We start from the raw sequence: 15,129 nt of genomic DNA on the forward strand, positions 1-15,129 counted from the left end.
GAGAGGTGTTGCTTACTCATTTAACAAAGGCCTATTTGGGCCACTGTATTTCCACAAATAAAATAAATTCTTGGGCTGAGGAAGCAAAATTTCATTAAGATCATCTGTATACTTCTTTACTTCCATGACCTTGGGTTTGAATTTAGTTCCTGTCTCAATTAGTTATATCACTACACAATAGCAGTTATATATCTTTTGAATTCCAATCAAGAGAAGCAAAGTTCTAGGAGGAAAGTTTTTTTATTTAATAGTATTTTTTTAAATATTTTTTTAGTCGTAGATGGACACAGTACTTTTATTTTAGGGATCAAACCCAGTGCCTCACACATGCTAGGTAAGTGCTATGCCACTGAGCTACAACCCCAGCCCTAGGAGGAAAGTTTTGTAAATGTTCTTTGAGATAATGCTCTGAGAATATAGCCATAATTAAAAGCTTTCTGTTTACTGATGTTCTGAAAATGAGATTTTTCAGGATGAATTTCTAAAAACTTAGTCCAGTTACTGAGGTTTAAGAGTCATCTGACATGATTTCTTCTGATTCCACAAATTTATTGGATTCCTGCTGTGTACTGGGCATTATTCTAGGTGTTAAAAATTCAAAAGTGAGCAAATTAGTCTCGACACTTTCTTTCAAGGGAAGAAGATATAGCAAAATATAAAATTTTGATAGCTTTATACAGAGAATTGATGTAATAGACTAGCTACCTTGGGTTACATATTTAGGAAAGCCTCTCTGGTAAAGAAAACTTAAGCTGAAACTCAAATAAAAATATAAGCCAGCCCTGATCCCTATACACTAGGGAAAGAGCATCCAAGCAGAAGAAACCACAAGTGTCAGTGCACTTGGCTGATGGGGGCTAGGTAGAAAGTGAGGTGTAATATAGGGCCCAAACATAGGCAAGGGCTTTGTAAGCTAGGTTAAAGGTGTGAATTTCATTTTGTTTAATGGAAAGATTGTCATAAGGTTTTAAGAAGAGTAAAAGGTTAAGTTGTTGTTGTGGTTTTTAATGTTTTGGCAGTACTGGAGATTGAACCCAGAGATGCTCTACCACTGAACTACATCCCAAGCCCTTTTTATTTTACTTTGGGACAGAATCTAAGTTGCCCAGATTGGCCTTGAACTTGCAGTCCTCCTGCCTCAGCCTCCTGAGTCACTGGATTATAGGTGTGCACCACTGTGCCCAGCAGATTTCATTTTTAAATGATCACTCTACTGCTATGGGGAAAGTCAGGGTGACAGGGTAAAAGTAAAATTATACAAGCTATTATCAGGAACAGATTTTCTTTCTGATTCTTCTGTTCTTCCCCACCGCCTTGTTCCATGTTTCTCTTCAAAAAAGAGGCCCGGTTTAGAGCTAATAATAATGGTGGTAATATTAAGAAGCTCTGGTCTATATTTTTGTAGCTTTAAGGAAATTTGGCTATATTAAGGGTACCATCCAAATTGAGGAGAGGCATACCTAAAAGAAGTGGGGTAGGTTCTGTTTTTTTATATTTTTAATGGAAGATTTGGAAGGATATTTAAATGTTCTTTGTAGGGAGTTGTCTAGAAAAGAGGGAAGCTTGGTGATGCTGGGGATTGGAAGGAGGATTGGAGGAGCCATGCCTTTGGAAAGGAAAGGGCAAGGTCAGAGCACAGAGGACCGTTGTTGGCAAGAGCATGAGCATTGGTGTGAGTGTTGAGGAAAGAGAATAAAATATGTATGCAGGGAGGATTTTAGAAATGGAAAGTAGGGGGTTCTGCCAGTTGGCTCCCATCTTAAAATGGGCAAGGAGAGAAGGATGAGGGAGGAAAAGGAAGTGGGAAATTTGCAGAATGAAGCAAGTGAAAAACTCATTGAGAAATGGGGGGAGCAAGGTGCTAGAGAAAGGAGAGAAGAAAGTTGTAGGTGATGTGGAGTTCATAGCAGGTAATTGATGAGCCTATCTTGACAAGTTGGTATATATTTGTTTATTTACATCATACCTCCCTGGCAGTTCAATAGATAGGAAATCCATTAAGGCAGCTCCGGCTCTATTTAACTGATAGCACTCACTCCAGCAAATACTTAGGGTTTGATAACATTGCCTGTTCCAAAGAATGTTTGAATAAGTAAGTGAATGAATTTCTACTTAGTGGCAGGCACCCTCATGTCCAAGTATAGTTGGTCCTCCAAATCCAAAGATTCTTTTTTTTTAGGTGTAGATGGACACAACACAATGCCTTTATTTTTATGTGGTGCTGAGGATCGAACCTGGGTCCTGCCCATGCTAGGCGAGCGCTCTACCACTGAGCTACAGTCCCATCCCAAAAGATTCTTTATCCACCGATTCAACCAACACCATGGATCAAAAATATTCTGGAAAAATAATTTGCATCTATACTGAAAACATTTTTTCCCTTGTTATTCCCTGAAAAATACAGTATAACAATGTAGCAAGTAGATTGTATTATATATTATGAGAGAAGACATAAAGTATATGATATATTATATATATACATATATATATATATACACACACACACACACACACACACACACACACACACACTTTATATGCAAATGCTGTGCCATTTTAGAGTAGGGACTTGAGCAGATTCTAGGGGAGGAGGTGAGAACCACTCTCCCTTGGAACTGAGGAATGAGTATAGAGAGAGTATGCATGATTGACTTGCTCCAGTTGTAGATTTGCTGGGTGGGCATTTTGGAGGGGAGAGAGCAGGGGATTTTTCAGAGGATTGCTAGAGCATAGTGGTAATAGTGATGGTTCTTAATCACCTTAGAGGGACAGAGGACAGAGGGTGAAGTTTAGAGTGCTGGCAGGTAGAAAATGGATCAATAAGTTGGAGTTCACAGGCAAAAGACTAGTTCATGGGGTAGGAAGCTCCTTCACAAGGACAGGAGACAATGTTAGGGGAGGGAATGTCTGAATTTGTGATATGAGAGGTAGAACTCTTTATAGGGATAACAGTTCAAGGTATGTTCTGGGAAATGTGAAGTGCAATGAGAGGAAAGGTCATTGAGGAGAAGTATAAGGAACTGAGATGCCAGGGTGTCAGATGTGTGGTCTTAATAGTAATGTGACTGAAAAGGACAGGATTTGAGTGAAGAGAGGCTTAGGGACCAGATGCTAAAGTTTTTAGGGAAGAAGCCAGTGGTCAAATTGGCCTTATTGATATGAAAACCTGCTTTAAGTGATCTGCATTATCTAAATCCATTTCCTTTCATCTTACTATTAGAGTACAAACAAGCTTTCCCTCTCCTCCTCTGATAGTAACCTTGCTTTTGCTTATTACCATCAGAGGACTTTTCCATTTCCTTCTGGAAGTTGACTTATGTCCATTTGCATTCTGCCTTTGACAGTTCGTTATTATATATCTTTCCATTTGCTATATAAAAATTCCATCTTACTTGCTGCCTGGGTGCCTGCTTTAAAGTGGGTGACCTCTAGCTTTTTGAGCTGGTTATTCTGACGTTGTTTTGGTATTAAGTCCACTTTTTTTCCTTTTAGGATTTGATATCAGAATGGAAACATGTATTCTTGGCTTTCTTTTTCTTTAGTTAAACTGAATTTCCGTTAAAAACAACAAGAGTAATGTCTTATCTCCTTTTGAAAAACTTGTTCACACAGTTTAAAGATTTGTTTATATTCCTGGTATTGGTGAAAACCATATTGTTAAAAGGAACTTTAGTGATTAGGTCATCTAGTCGCCTCATTTGAAGGATGGACAAAAATGAGGCTGAGATATATCATTACTTACTTGTTGCAGAATCTGCCTTCCATTCTCTTGTTGTTTTGTTTTATTCATTTTCTCACCATACCAAATGCAGTCAGAATGGTCTTTTAAAAAACCATTAGAGTAACTATATTTTCCATTTCCAGTGTGAAAAGATTATAAGCATATCCCCTAAATCAAAATATCCTCTAATATTCTTAACAGTACCTAAAGGCTTAAGAGATGGATGCATAGGGCAGATAGTTTCATTTTTAGGATAAGGAAAGTGAGGTGGAATTACTTGCCTAAACTCTTTAAACTGAAACTAACATCAATGAATGCTTACTGGAATATATCATTAGAAAACGTAGACCACATATTAATTCATTTAATCTTCATGACAGTCCTATGATATGTAGAGAACATTATTTAATCTGGTTTTAGAAATAAGGGAACAGAAAGTCAAAGAAGTAAGTTTTGAGTGGTAGAGACTTGAAATTGGGTCTTGTGATTTCAAGTCCAATGTGTTCTATATTGTCCTGCCTCTGGCCATGAAACTGCTGCTGGATTCCACAGTATGGTTATACAAAAGACCAAGAGACTAAAAGATAAACTCTGGAAATGGGAAAGAGGTTACAGTCTTCCAAAAATGAAACTGTTGGACAGTCAGCTAAGGTTCTGATGATCTGCTAGGTCAGTATAAGGATTATGCTGTTGAAGGATAACTCTTCACCTTTTCTTAGTTATAAATGAACTTTTCTTATCCATCCAGCCCATTCCTCAGATTCTATATTATCAGAGAGAAAGGAAGAAACAGAAAAGAGGACCCTTTATGAGTTTAGATCTCCTGAACACACACAGGATCAGTTCAGAAGTTCCCATGACACAGGGCATTGAGTGAGCTTCTTGCTTGGTTCCTCACCCAAGAAGAGACCAGCCCAGGTCCATCTCTCCTGAGTAGGAAAGGCCCACCTCTCTGAAGAGACTTCTGCCCAGGTGCAGGCTGGGCCTGGCTGTCTGAGGTAAGATGAAAAATTTGTTAGAGTGTGCACTAATGCACACTAATAGACACAGCCTCTGGCTGTCACAGATGAGACTGGCAGCATCCCTACCCTTTGAATCAGCTGCAGTATTCTGACTCAAGTCATCTCCATGTTAGGAACTGAGATCCAAGTTACTAGCCTTTAAAAATTTTTGTCTGAGATATTACATGGAAAGATAAGGTCTGATGTTTTTGTGTGTGTGGTGCTGGGGATTGAACCCAGAGCCTTGTGCATGTGAGGCAAGCACTCTACCAACTGAGCTATGTCCCCAGGCCAAGGTCTGATCTTTAATAAATGTATATAGATTCTTTTCTTTTTGGTGTTGGGGATTGAACACAGAGATCTCGTGCTTAATAAGCACATGCTCTACCACTCAATTACACCCTAGCCCCTGAAAACATGTTTTAAACAATCATACCTAGTTAAATGGAATTAAGTCATTTTGGTTGTGAATAGTCTACCTTATGTGGGCATTTGTCCTAAAGGTAGAAATATCAGAATGACTTAAATATTTTCACACAGTAATCATAAACTTACCATTAAGTTACATCAGGCCACAGCTGCTTTAACCATCTTAGTACAGGTCCATTGTATTCCTGGGAAGCGAGCTCATTTTTGCCTTCGGCACTTTTCATCAGCTTCCACTAGGGTAGACTTAGACAAGTGACAAAGAAAACACGCTAACTTCTCATTATCGTCAAGGTAATTTTGAGTGAAGTTTCTAGATAGATCACCCACAAATTTGATCATTAATATCCCCTCCCCAAATAAAGGAAATGAAAGCATTAAAAGATTAATTTTCATCTCATTTATTCGCATATTTACCTCAACATTAGAAGTTACTCAGGTGTGTACAACTTTGTACAGAGCCCTTTTGGGATTGGATATAGAAATAAGCTGAAATAAAGGGGCTGGGGTTGTGGCTCAGTGTAGAGCACTTGCCTCATACGTGTGAGGCACTGGGTTTGATTCTCAGTACCACATAAAAATAAATATAGATATTGTGTCCATGTATAACTAAAAAATATATAAAAATAAATAAGCTGAAATAAAAACCAATTCAGCATGATTTGGCTTCATGATGTTTACTTTCTCTTCTGGAGCAGTTGAGTATTGAAGTGGAATAAGCAAAAGCACAGAATAGTTTTCTATTATAATAATTTGTGTGTGTGTGTGTGTGTGTTTTAAGATAGTTTTGCATCGATTAAGCATGGTTTGGATTTCTTCTCCTAGCTAGATATTTATTCCTATTGTCATCTCCCCCCCCCCCACACCTTTTAATAAGTAGCTAGAGCAGTGCCTGAGAATAATATCCAGAAGATTTAAAGGAGTTCTCATTTTCTCTGATGGAGATAACTGAAATATATCATTAGAAAATGTAGTAAATAAAATCTCAAGTCATATAGATTAAAAATTATTTGGTGGGCTCAGGTAGAATGCTTGTCCTAACACATTTGAGACTCTGGGTTTGATCCCCAGCACTAAAAAAAAAGGAAAAAGACTTGCCGCTTCCTTTTATCATGTTTCCAAAAAAAAAAATTTTTTTTTTTCAAAATATGTTCTCTTAAAATATCTTCAAAATAGTTCCTGGTTGAATGGAAACAAGTGTTGGGAAAATTTTCTTCTTGCAGACATATTCATTAGTGTGGTGATAGCCTTGCCAAAAGGAAGGAGAACATGCCAGGGCAAACACTGGGTCCTGAGAATGTTCCTTCTCTGAATTCCTAGCCTGTTCTTTCCCAGTCTCCCGTCCTGGTCCAGAAGTTCCATTGTTGGCATTGTTGTCCAGAATGTAAATGAATGCCAGAAATACTGCTCACAGCTTGTCCAAGAACAAATGCAAAGGAGACATGTTCCTTTTCATGGACTTACTTTGGATACATTCTTTTAAACAATTAAAAAAGTTTGGAATAAGGAGAGGTCATTTTAATTTAGAAAATGTGTTTTGATAAAGTCCTCTGGTCTCAGAACTCTGTTCATTATAGTTAACTCCTAGATTTTTGGTGCTGACAGGACCTTTTAAAATAGAATAAGAGTGGGAATTTTGGAAATCTAGCTATTTTTCTTTATAGATAAAGAAACATACCCCAGAAGTGAAGTGACTGACCCAGGGCCTATGGTTGAGAGCAGAACTGGGGTTAGAACCCTTGTGTACTACTTTGCTCTTTGCTGTCTGCTTCTGCCCTCTGTTCCAGAGCTCATATGGTATTTTAGTCTTGCAGGGCACTAGGGACTGGGCCCAATTCACTTATTACTAAAGCATGTTTACTAAGTCCTTTTTGGGCCTGTCTACTATGTACTCCTAGACTCAACCAGGCCAAATCTAGATTTAATTGAAAACAGTGTAGAACCTATATTCATTCCAAATGTATTCTCTAGGCCATGGTCAATGAGGGAAGCACTTTAATCTTTTAAAGACAGTTTTGATAAACATTTAAAGTTCTTTATCACAGCTGTTTTCTTGACTTACACCTTTAGGGTGCCCTGTGGCATCAAACTGTTGAAGCTTAATTCATTTCTAGGATTCCCTTTCCATTTTATGTGAGACCAGCCATTCCTCATCTTCTTTCCCCAACACTGAACTGCTATGAGCTGATTGAGCTGTTCTCCAACTAGCCTTTCTTTTTTAATTCAATGATATGGATACTATATTAGTATGTTAGACACTAGCTTCAAGTGGCTTTGTCTCCCTCAGAATGTAAAAGAGCCCTCAGTGTGCTGATCACCTCTGTGACCCACTTCTGGTCTTATATCCCTTATTCCGTTTCAGTGTCACTAATGCATTTGCTGACCTTCAAATGCATTAAGCAAACTCCTGATATGCTTTGCACTTGAGCATTTGGGCTGAGTAAATGTTCTTCCCCTTGGTGCTCTTGCTTCTCCTTCAGGATAAGGCATCTTCTCGGGAAGGCCTTCCCTCACCATCATGTTTAAAATTGCAACTCCTATCCCAGCCTTCCTATAACACTAGCCACTTTAATTTTTTTTTTTAAGTTGTTGATGGACTTTATTGTCTTTATTTGTATGTGCTGCTGAGGATCGAACCCAGTGCCTCATGCATGCTAGGCGAGCACGCTACCACTGAGCCACAACCCCAGCCCCAACACTAGCCACTTTATAACCTAGCACTTATTTTGTTTCTGCAGGTGATTCTCATCTGTAGCCAGCATCAGGAACTTTTGCCATAGATACTCTCCACTAGGTATTAGTTTTAAGGGTTCTAACAGAGGCAGGATTTTAAGTAAGTACCAAGAACATATTACTTGGTGCTGAGGATATGGCTCAGTTGGTAGAGTGCTTGCCTAGAATGCACAAGGCCCTGGGTTCAATCCCCAGCACCACCAAAAAAAAAAAAGAACATATTACTTTTCCCATAGAACCATTCTCTTTAGTTAGACTACATGGTGGCCCAACATTGTTTCCCACTCATCAGAAAGTTTCTTGGGCTGGGGGAGGTAACAGTGGTAGTGCCTAGTACAAGTGAGGTCTTGGGTTTCATCCCTGGCCTCACCGTGCCCACCCGCCCCCCCCCCCCCAAAAAAAAAAAAAGTTTCCTTGCATTAGGGAAAACAGCATATTCCTATGTAACTGATCTTGAAGATGACATGCCTTAGAACCCAAGGATTTTTTGATTAATGCTGTGGTATATACTTGTAATCCCAGAGACTGAGCAGGAAGATCAAAAATTTGAGGCTGCCCTTGGCAATTTAGCAAAACCTTGTCTCAAAATGAAAAGGGCTAGAGTGTCGTAACTCAGTAGTAGAAGGCCCCTGGGTTTATCCCCAGTACCACTCCCCTCCCCCAAAATTGTTTTAAACAAGAGAAATTAAGATGTGAACATGATAACATTTCTCTTAAAAGGTTTCAGCACTTGTTAACTCATGTATAATTAGATTACTTTAGAAGACTTGATGTTGTTTATGATCTTTTTATTTAAAGAGTTTTTTGTTTGTTTTTGTACTAGAGATTAACCCCAAGGCTGCACTCATGCTAGGCAAGCACTCTACCACTGAGCTACATCCCCAGCCTTTTTTATTTTGAGATAGAGTTACACTAAGTTGCCCTTGCTGGCCTTGAACTTGAGATGCACCCACCTCAGCCTCCCAAGTCACTGGCATTACAGGCCTGGACTGCTGCACCCAGACTGAAAGTGATTTTTGTTTAACTATTGACGTTACACATTATAGAAATTTAGGAGAGTCAAAAGAAGAGAGAAATCATGGGGGAGTCTCTCAAAAACGACTACTGTTGACACTGGCCTTTCACATCTTCTCAATCCCACTTCTGGTACAGGGGTGACAGAGGGAGTGATAGGATATGGAAAATGCAGGGGAGAAAAGGCCTGCACCATCAAGAATTGGACACTGCTAATCTTTGTTCATATTTGCTTCCTGTTTCTTGTCTATGTGCATGCTTGTATTAAACATTTAAAAAATAGTAAATAATATACAAGCACTTTGTCCCTTTTTAAAAGGAATATAGTGACAGATAAAATCATTTTTAATTGCTATTTCCTCTTCTGTTCCCTATTCCCACCATGGCCATGGCCCTGTACCCTACATGAAATACTTTTACAACTTTGATATGTTTTTCCATACTTAAAGCATGGAGATAAGAATTATTGCTTTATTTTAGTATGCTGTAACTATATGTGTTTTTTCTTTTTAACTGAGCTTCATCTCTATCCAAGTTAGTGCATATTGGTCTAGTTGATTATGTTTGGCTGTATAGGACTCCCAAGTATATGGGTACTTTATAGCTCATCTCGTGTTCATGAGGTTGAATTTGGTTCTAGGCTTTTATAACAATGCTGCTATGAATAACTATGGCCATCTGGAACTTTTCCCCCTGTTTTTTAATATTTAGGCATGACCATTTCTATCAGCTTATTATGATCTCTTTGTAAAATACATACCCCTTAAGTCTAGACTTTGAAACATCTTCATTTTCCTTAGTGAAAAATTAATATTGAACCTGGCTTTTGTGTTGAGGGGCGGGTGGGGGGCATCTAAAGAATTTAAACACTCTTCATTATAGTAGATAAAACTGTTTCAGTACAGAGAGTAAAAAGAATGTAAAAACAGAAATTGAAGCAGGATTAGTATTTGGAGTAGCTAGAGCAGTCAAAGACTGGAATATTGGAGGTTTTGTATTCTTTTCCCACAATTGCTAATTCGAAAAAAGTTTCTAAGATTTTTGGAGATAATGTCGATGGCAGCTCACTTGCAGCACTTGCGGTGCTGCCTCTCTGCATCTTTAAGACTCTTCCCCTTTCCACGTGTACCCTGTGTCCATACCTTATACACATTGCATTTATTTCTTCCTGGCTCTTGTCCTTCTTTAGTGACCTTTTGGAGAATGGTGTATTGTTTCATTTTTGTACCCTAAAAAAGCACAACTGCTGTCATGTAGGTGTTGCTGCTATGTTTCAAATGAGGGAGTGAACCTGTGGGGATGGGTGAGGGAAGGTGGGGTTGGGGCACAGCAATAGCAAAAACTGCTGCAGTAAGGAAATAAAGTGGAAAAAAATGACAATATGACAGCTTTGACAATAGATCTCTGCTTTAGAGTATTGTCATTTGCATATACAAATATTGCTTAAATCATTGATTCTAAGTTAGAAAATAATTTCTCCTTGCAATTTAAACAGCAGTACATTAAAATCTGTACTTGTTTTTTAGGGGGAAAAAAATCCCTGACAGATACAGCCATCTTGAAGAATTTTTTAAAACTCCTTGCCTAATTTCTTAGTTGCCTCAATTTTAATCAAGATTGGGTTTCCTTGAATGAGTAGACAAAATTAAAGGAAATATTTTGGTCACTTCTTGTGAAATCCTTTGTGGTTTGCAAGTGGTGTTCCTACAACATTTCAACAGCTTCATTCATGTTCCGTACAAGGTGTAGCCTAATGATGACGGTAAATGAGCCTCAGAAGGAGAAGTTCAAGTGCAGAACCTAAAGTTCAGAGCTTGAACAATAAAACTGTGTGTGTGTGGTGGGGGGTTGTCAGTGAAGTTTCTTAATGTTTATCATAACACTAGTTATAAATCATTTAGTATTAAAAAAATCTTCTTTGGCAAGTACCTTCATAGCTTAGGAAGCACTTGCTTTTAAGATTATTTTGTATAAAGCTTCATTACTCCCCAAAAGTTGTTTGTTTGTTACTAGAACTCTCATATATTTTAGTTAATTGGAGCCAACAGAATATAGTCAATGATCTAAGGTTGAAAGTATTGGTTTATGAGTATTATCACCTTTTTCCTTATCATACTGAAGTTGTTTCTGACATACTTTAAAACTCATTGTTCTCTGGATACTTTTTGCTGCTAATTAACATCTCTTTTTACAGGATTCATGAATAAAATTTTCCATCCCAACATTGATGAAGCGTAAGTAACTATTTAAAAATGTTTACATTTTAGTAGCAACTGCTTTTGATTAGAGTTCTTTTTTCTCTCCTGGTTATGAAATAATCTGTATTTATCATCTAGGATTTTATGGGGGAGGTGGACTATGAGTGTCATTTAAACTGTACAGTCCTAGGGATATGCTCTTTTAAACCACTGAGTTCTGGTTCGCTGTACATTGTTAATTTTTTCCATTGTCATGCCTGCATCCTTCACTTCCCTTGATATCCAGCTAACATTTGCAATGTTTAACATCTTAGTTCTCATCATATAGACACAGCTCAGAGATCTGTTTTTGGCATACAGATTTGCCATTTTTAGCCCATAAATGTATTTCTTAGTTCTTGAGAGAAAAGTTTTGTTTCAGTTGTGAATCTTCATTTTCATTTTCTTTCCTTGTGGTGTTAATGGTATGTTAAAGTGGTCCCAGTGCAGTCTTTGTGTCCCTCTCCAGTGCTATTTAGAAGGCATGACCATTTGGACTGCAGTTTTTACTTTTCACAGTATCCCATTTTGCCCTCATAAAGCTTACCTGTGAGATTTCTCTGAACTTTGTGTGAGTAGGTTGGTACATATATTGTGTCCCTTTGTGCTTTAATATTTCAGCATATCAGTCATCCTAACAACAAAATGTAGTAATCAAAGTAGTTTCCAGATTCAGGAACTTAATGTAATACTTTATAGTCTATTGCTATATTGTAGTAATGTACTTTTTAGCATTTTTTCCCCTTTTAGTAAAAGATTTAGTCCAGAACCACATATTGCATTTATTTGTCATTTCTTTAAAATTACTTTCATTTAGAATATAGATAATTTATTTTATAAGTTCTCCCGCAATTTGGATTTGTCCGTTTCTGTATTAGTTTCAGGGTATGCACACGCTTAACCACACAGGGAAAATTTGTGTTTATCAGGGTATCACAGCTCTATCTGCCCCTTGTTTCCAATGTTAATTCCGACCACCTGGCTCAGGTGTTTATTGGTTTCTTATAATTATTTTTCCTTTTCAGTCTGTAAGGAGACACCTATGACCTTGTAAATATTTTGCTCCTCATTATACTTTCCCCCATTTTTAAAATTTAAGGATCTATTAAAAGTGTTTTCGTGATAAATAAAATTAGTTGCCAGATACATGCAACTAACTTTCTAATTTTTAAAAAAAATACCATTCTTATCTGTTTCAGGTCAGGAACTGTGTGTCTAGATGTAATTAATCAAACTTGGACAGCTCTTTATGGTGAGTTTGGCCATGGAATACCTTTTGGAGGTGTTGAGACGCTGCCTAAGAAAATGTTGTTGGTTTTTCTTCTCTGGTTTAAGATGCTTTGTTGGGACGGGAAGGGATTTTGAAGGACTGGATGATAAAGTGTGTTGAGTGAAAGAAAAAAAAAAGCTTCAGTTTAGCAGTGCAAGTTTAAAATATTTTTGAGATACTGAACTTAAGGAATATGTATATAGGCACAAGTACATGTGGAAATTTTTAAATACGTGTATTATATTCAGAAGCACATTGCATATCCCTGTTTATATGTAATATGATTTAGTTTTGAGAAACCTCTTAGGAATGTCCCTCTGAAATGAGATGAATAGCGTAGTAAGTGGTTTCCAGGAATCATTTCTTTCAAAGGCCACAAGCTCTTTATGAAGCAAAAAGTAATTTAGCCTTTCTTCAGGGCTGAAATTGATAACTTATCTCTTGCAGTGAATGAACAAATGAATGGCCCATCTCTGCAAAATACTAAACTAAAAATCACAGAGATAGGAGAAGTATCAAGCCTTTTTTCCTTGAGATTGTGACCAGGTTGGGGAGCTGAAAATATTTTTTAATTATATTTGAAGTTAGAGATAAAAGCAAATCTGTTTGTTCTACCCATATGTCCAAATTCTCAGGCTAGACATTCCTTGCTCTGGTGGTTCCACCCCATGAAACTCCTCTGATTCTCCTGTTGGCAGTCATCCTGGATACCCTCACATTTTACAGTTCTTTCTGGCCTACTTTTACTTTGTACTCTGTATTTGTTGATTTTACCTTCATTTATTGTGCTGCTAGCTTGTTTCCTACCTTAAAAGTTGTCAGGTGCATGTCTTGTCTTAAAAGTCCTGGGACTCTTCGCACAGTCCATTATGGTTTACAAGAGTGAGTGAGTGAACAGTTGCTGAAGGACTCAAGACAGCTTCCTTTAGTTGAAGAGTCAGGAGACATTTTAATGGTCTAAGGTGGGTAAGGCATCTCGGTCCTCCCAGATATCTTCGTGCTTGTTAGTGAATGAGAATCACAGAGGAGGGTTGGTCACCAGCACACAGTTAACACCCCTCCCCCCATTCTCTATTCAGGAATTATTTCCTCTATTTGCAGTTCTCTTCCCTGATCTTTGTGTGATTTGTACCTTCTTTTCTCACCTCAAGCATCACTTCCTCAGAGAAGCCTCCTTTCCTAACTACTCCATGGTATGGTACCTTGCTTTAAATAAGTTTTAAAACTCATTTATTGTTTCTCCTGTCCTATTGAGTTAAATACTCCACAAGAGTAAGGACTTTGTCTTGCTGCTTGTCTGCACACACACATTCACATACCTAAAACCATGCCTGGTGTACAGGACAGGTTCAACTATTTGTTAAATGAATGAATTAATCATGCCCAAGTACTGTTTTAACATGCGAGTTTTAGGGAGATGATGGCTTAAGGAGATGAAGCAACAAGAGAGAACATATACTCTGAAGTTGATTAAACGGATTCCTTTTAAGACTTTTTTTGTGGGGGGTTGTTTAAAAAAAAAAAAAGTCTCATGGCAGGCTGCCTGGAATATCTGATGTAATGATGTATTTTCCTAAAACTGCATTCACATTTTAGAAATATATACACATCAAGATACTGCAAGCTGGTTTCAATTACAGTGGTTTTAGTTTAATCAAAACCTTTTTTCTAGAAGAGGTTTGCTGATTCTCAAGCACCTCATGTCTCAGAACAATTTTTTAGTAACTGTTTTATTGTAATTAACAAACACAACTCACCCACTGAAAATGTGTAATTCAGTAGTTAGTATATTCAGTTATGAACAACCATCACCAGACAATTCAGAACATTTTCTTCAAAAGAAACTCATGGGGAATGGTGACACACACCTGTAATCCCAGTTCTTGGGAGACTTAAGGCAGGCAGATTACATGTTTGAGACCAGCCTTGGCAATTTAGTGAGACTGTCTCAAAATCAAAAGGGCTGAGGATGCAGCTCAGTGATAAAGTGCCCCTGGTACTGCAAAGGGAATGAGGGAAAGTCATGTCTTTCGTTATTCCCACCCCCAACATCCCCCCATCTCTAGGCAACCACTAATCTACTTTTTATTTCTATAGATTTATCTGTCCTGGACATTACTTATCAATGGAATTATATAATATGTGTTCTTTTGTGACTTATTCTTTTCATTTGGCATAATGTTTTCAAGGCCTATCCCTGACATAGCATGTATCATAATTTCCTTTTTATGGCCGAATAATATTCTATTGCTACCACATTTTGTTTATGTGCTTATCAGATGATGGGCATTTAGATTATTTCCACTTTGGGCTATTATGAATAATCCCTTGGTTAATATTTGTGCACAAATCTCAACATGGACATAGGTTTTTATTTCTCTTGGGTATGTACCTAGGAGTGAGTTTGATAGATGATATGGTAACTCTGTATTTTCCCATTTTAAGGAAATGACAGTCTGTTTTCCAAAGTTGCTGTATCATCTTCACATTTCTATCAGCTGTGTGAGTGTCAGAACATATTTTAAAGCAGAAGCCAACATGACTAAGGCTTTATCACATTTATAAAATGATAAATACTTGTATTTGCTTTCAAAGCATTTAATAAGCAACAGGAGTTAAACCACAGGCCAGGTATGGTGGCTATACCTGTAATCCTAGCAACTCGGGAGGCATGAGGATTGCAAGTTTGAGGCCAGCCTCATCAACTTAGCAAAATCTTGTTCCAAA

The 15,129-nt window shown here is 37.7% G+C and overlaps 1 protein-coding gene and 1 non-coding gene across 3 annotated transcripts in view; both read left to right on the plus strand.

Moving 5' to 3' along the window:
* Ube2h (ubiquitin conjugating enzyme E2 H) overlaps positions 1 to 15,129 on the plus strand; it is a 101,950-nt gene that overhangs the window by 66,957 nt on the left and 19,864 nt on the right. The window contains exons 4-5 of one of the 2 annotated variants that reach the window (XM_027950160.2): positions 11,090 to 11,129; positions 12,332 to 12,384. The exons of the other annotated variant lie outside the window; for it this stretch is intronic. Of the exons in view, the coding sequence (XP_027805961.1) occupies positions 11,090 to 11,129; positions 12,332 to 12,384 (93 nt within the window). The remainder of the gene's footprint in view (positions 1 to 11,089; positions 11,130 to 12,331; positions 12,385 to 15,129) is intronic. 2 annotated transcript variants of the gene reach the window in all.
* Positions 8,006 to 8,084, plus strand: Trnas-aga (transfer RNA serine (anticodon AGA)). The gene has a single exon. It is a non-coding gene; the product is annotated as a tRNA-Ser (tRNA).

The sequence above is a fragment of the Marmota flaviventris genome, chromosome 1 (assembly GCF_047511675.1).
Source record: "Marmota flaviventris isolate mMarFla1 chromosome 1, mMarFla1.hap1, whole genome shotgun sequence".
NCBI classification, from domain to species: domain Eukaryota; kingdom Metazoa; phylum Chordata; class Mammalia; order Rodentia; family Sciuridae; genus Marmota; species Marmota flaviventris.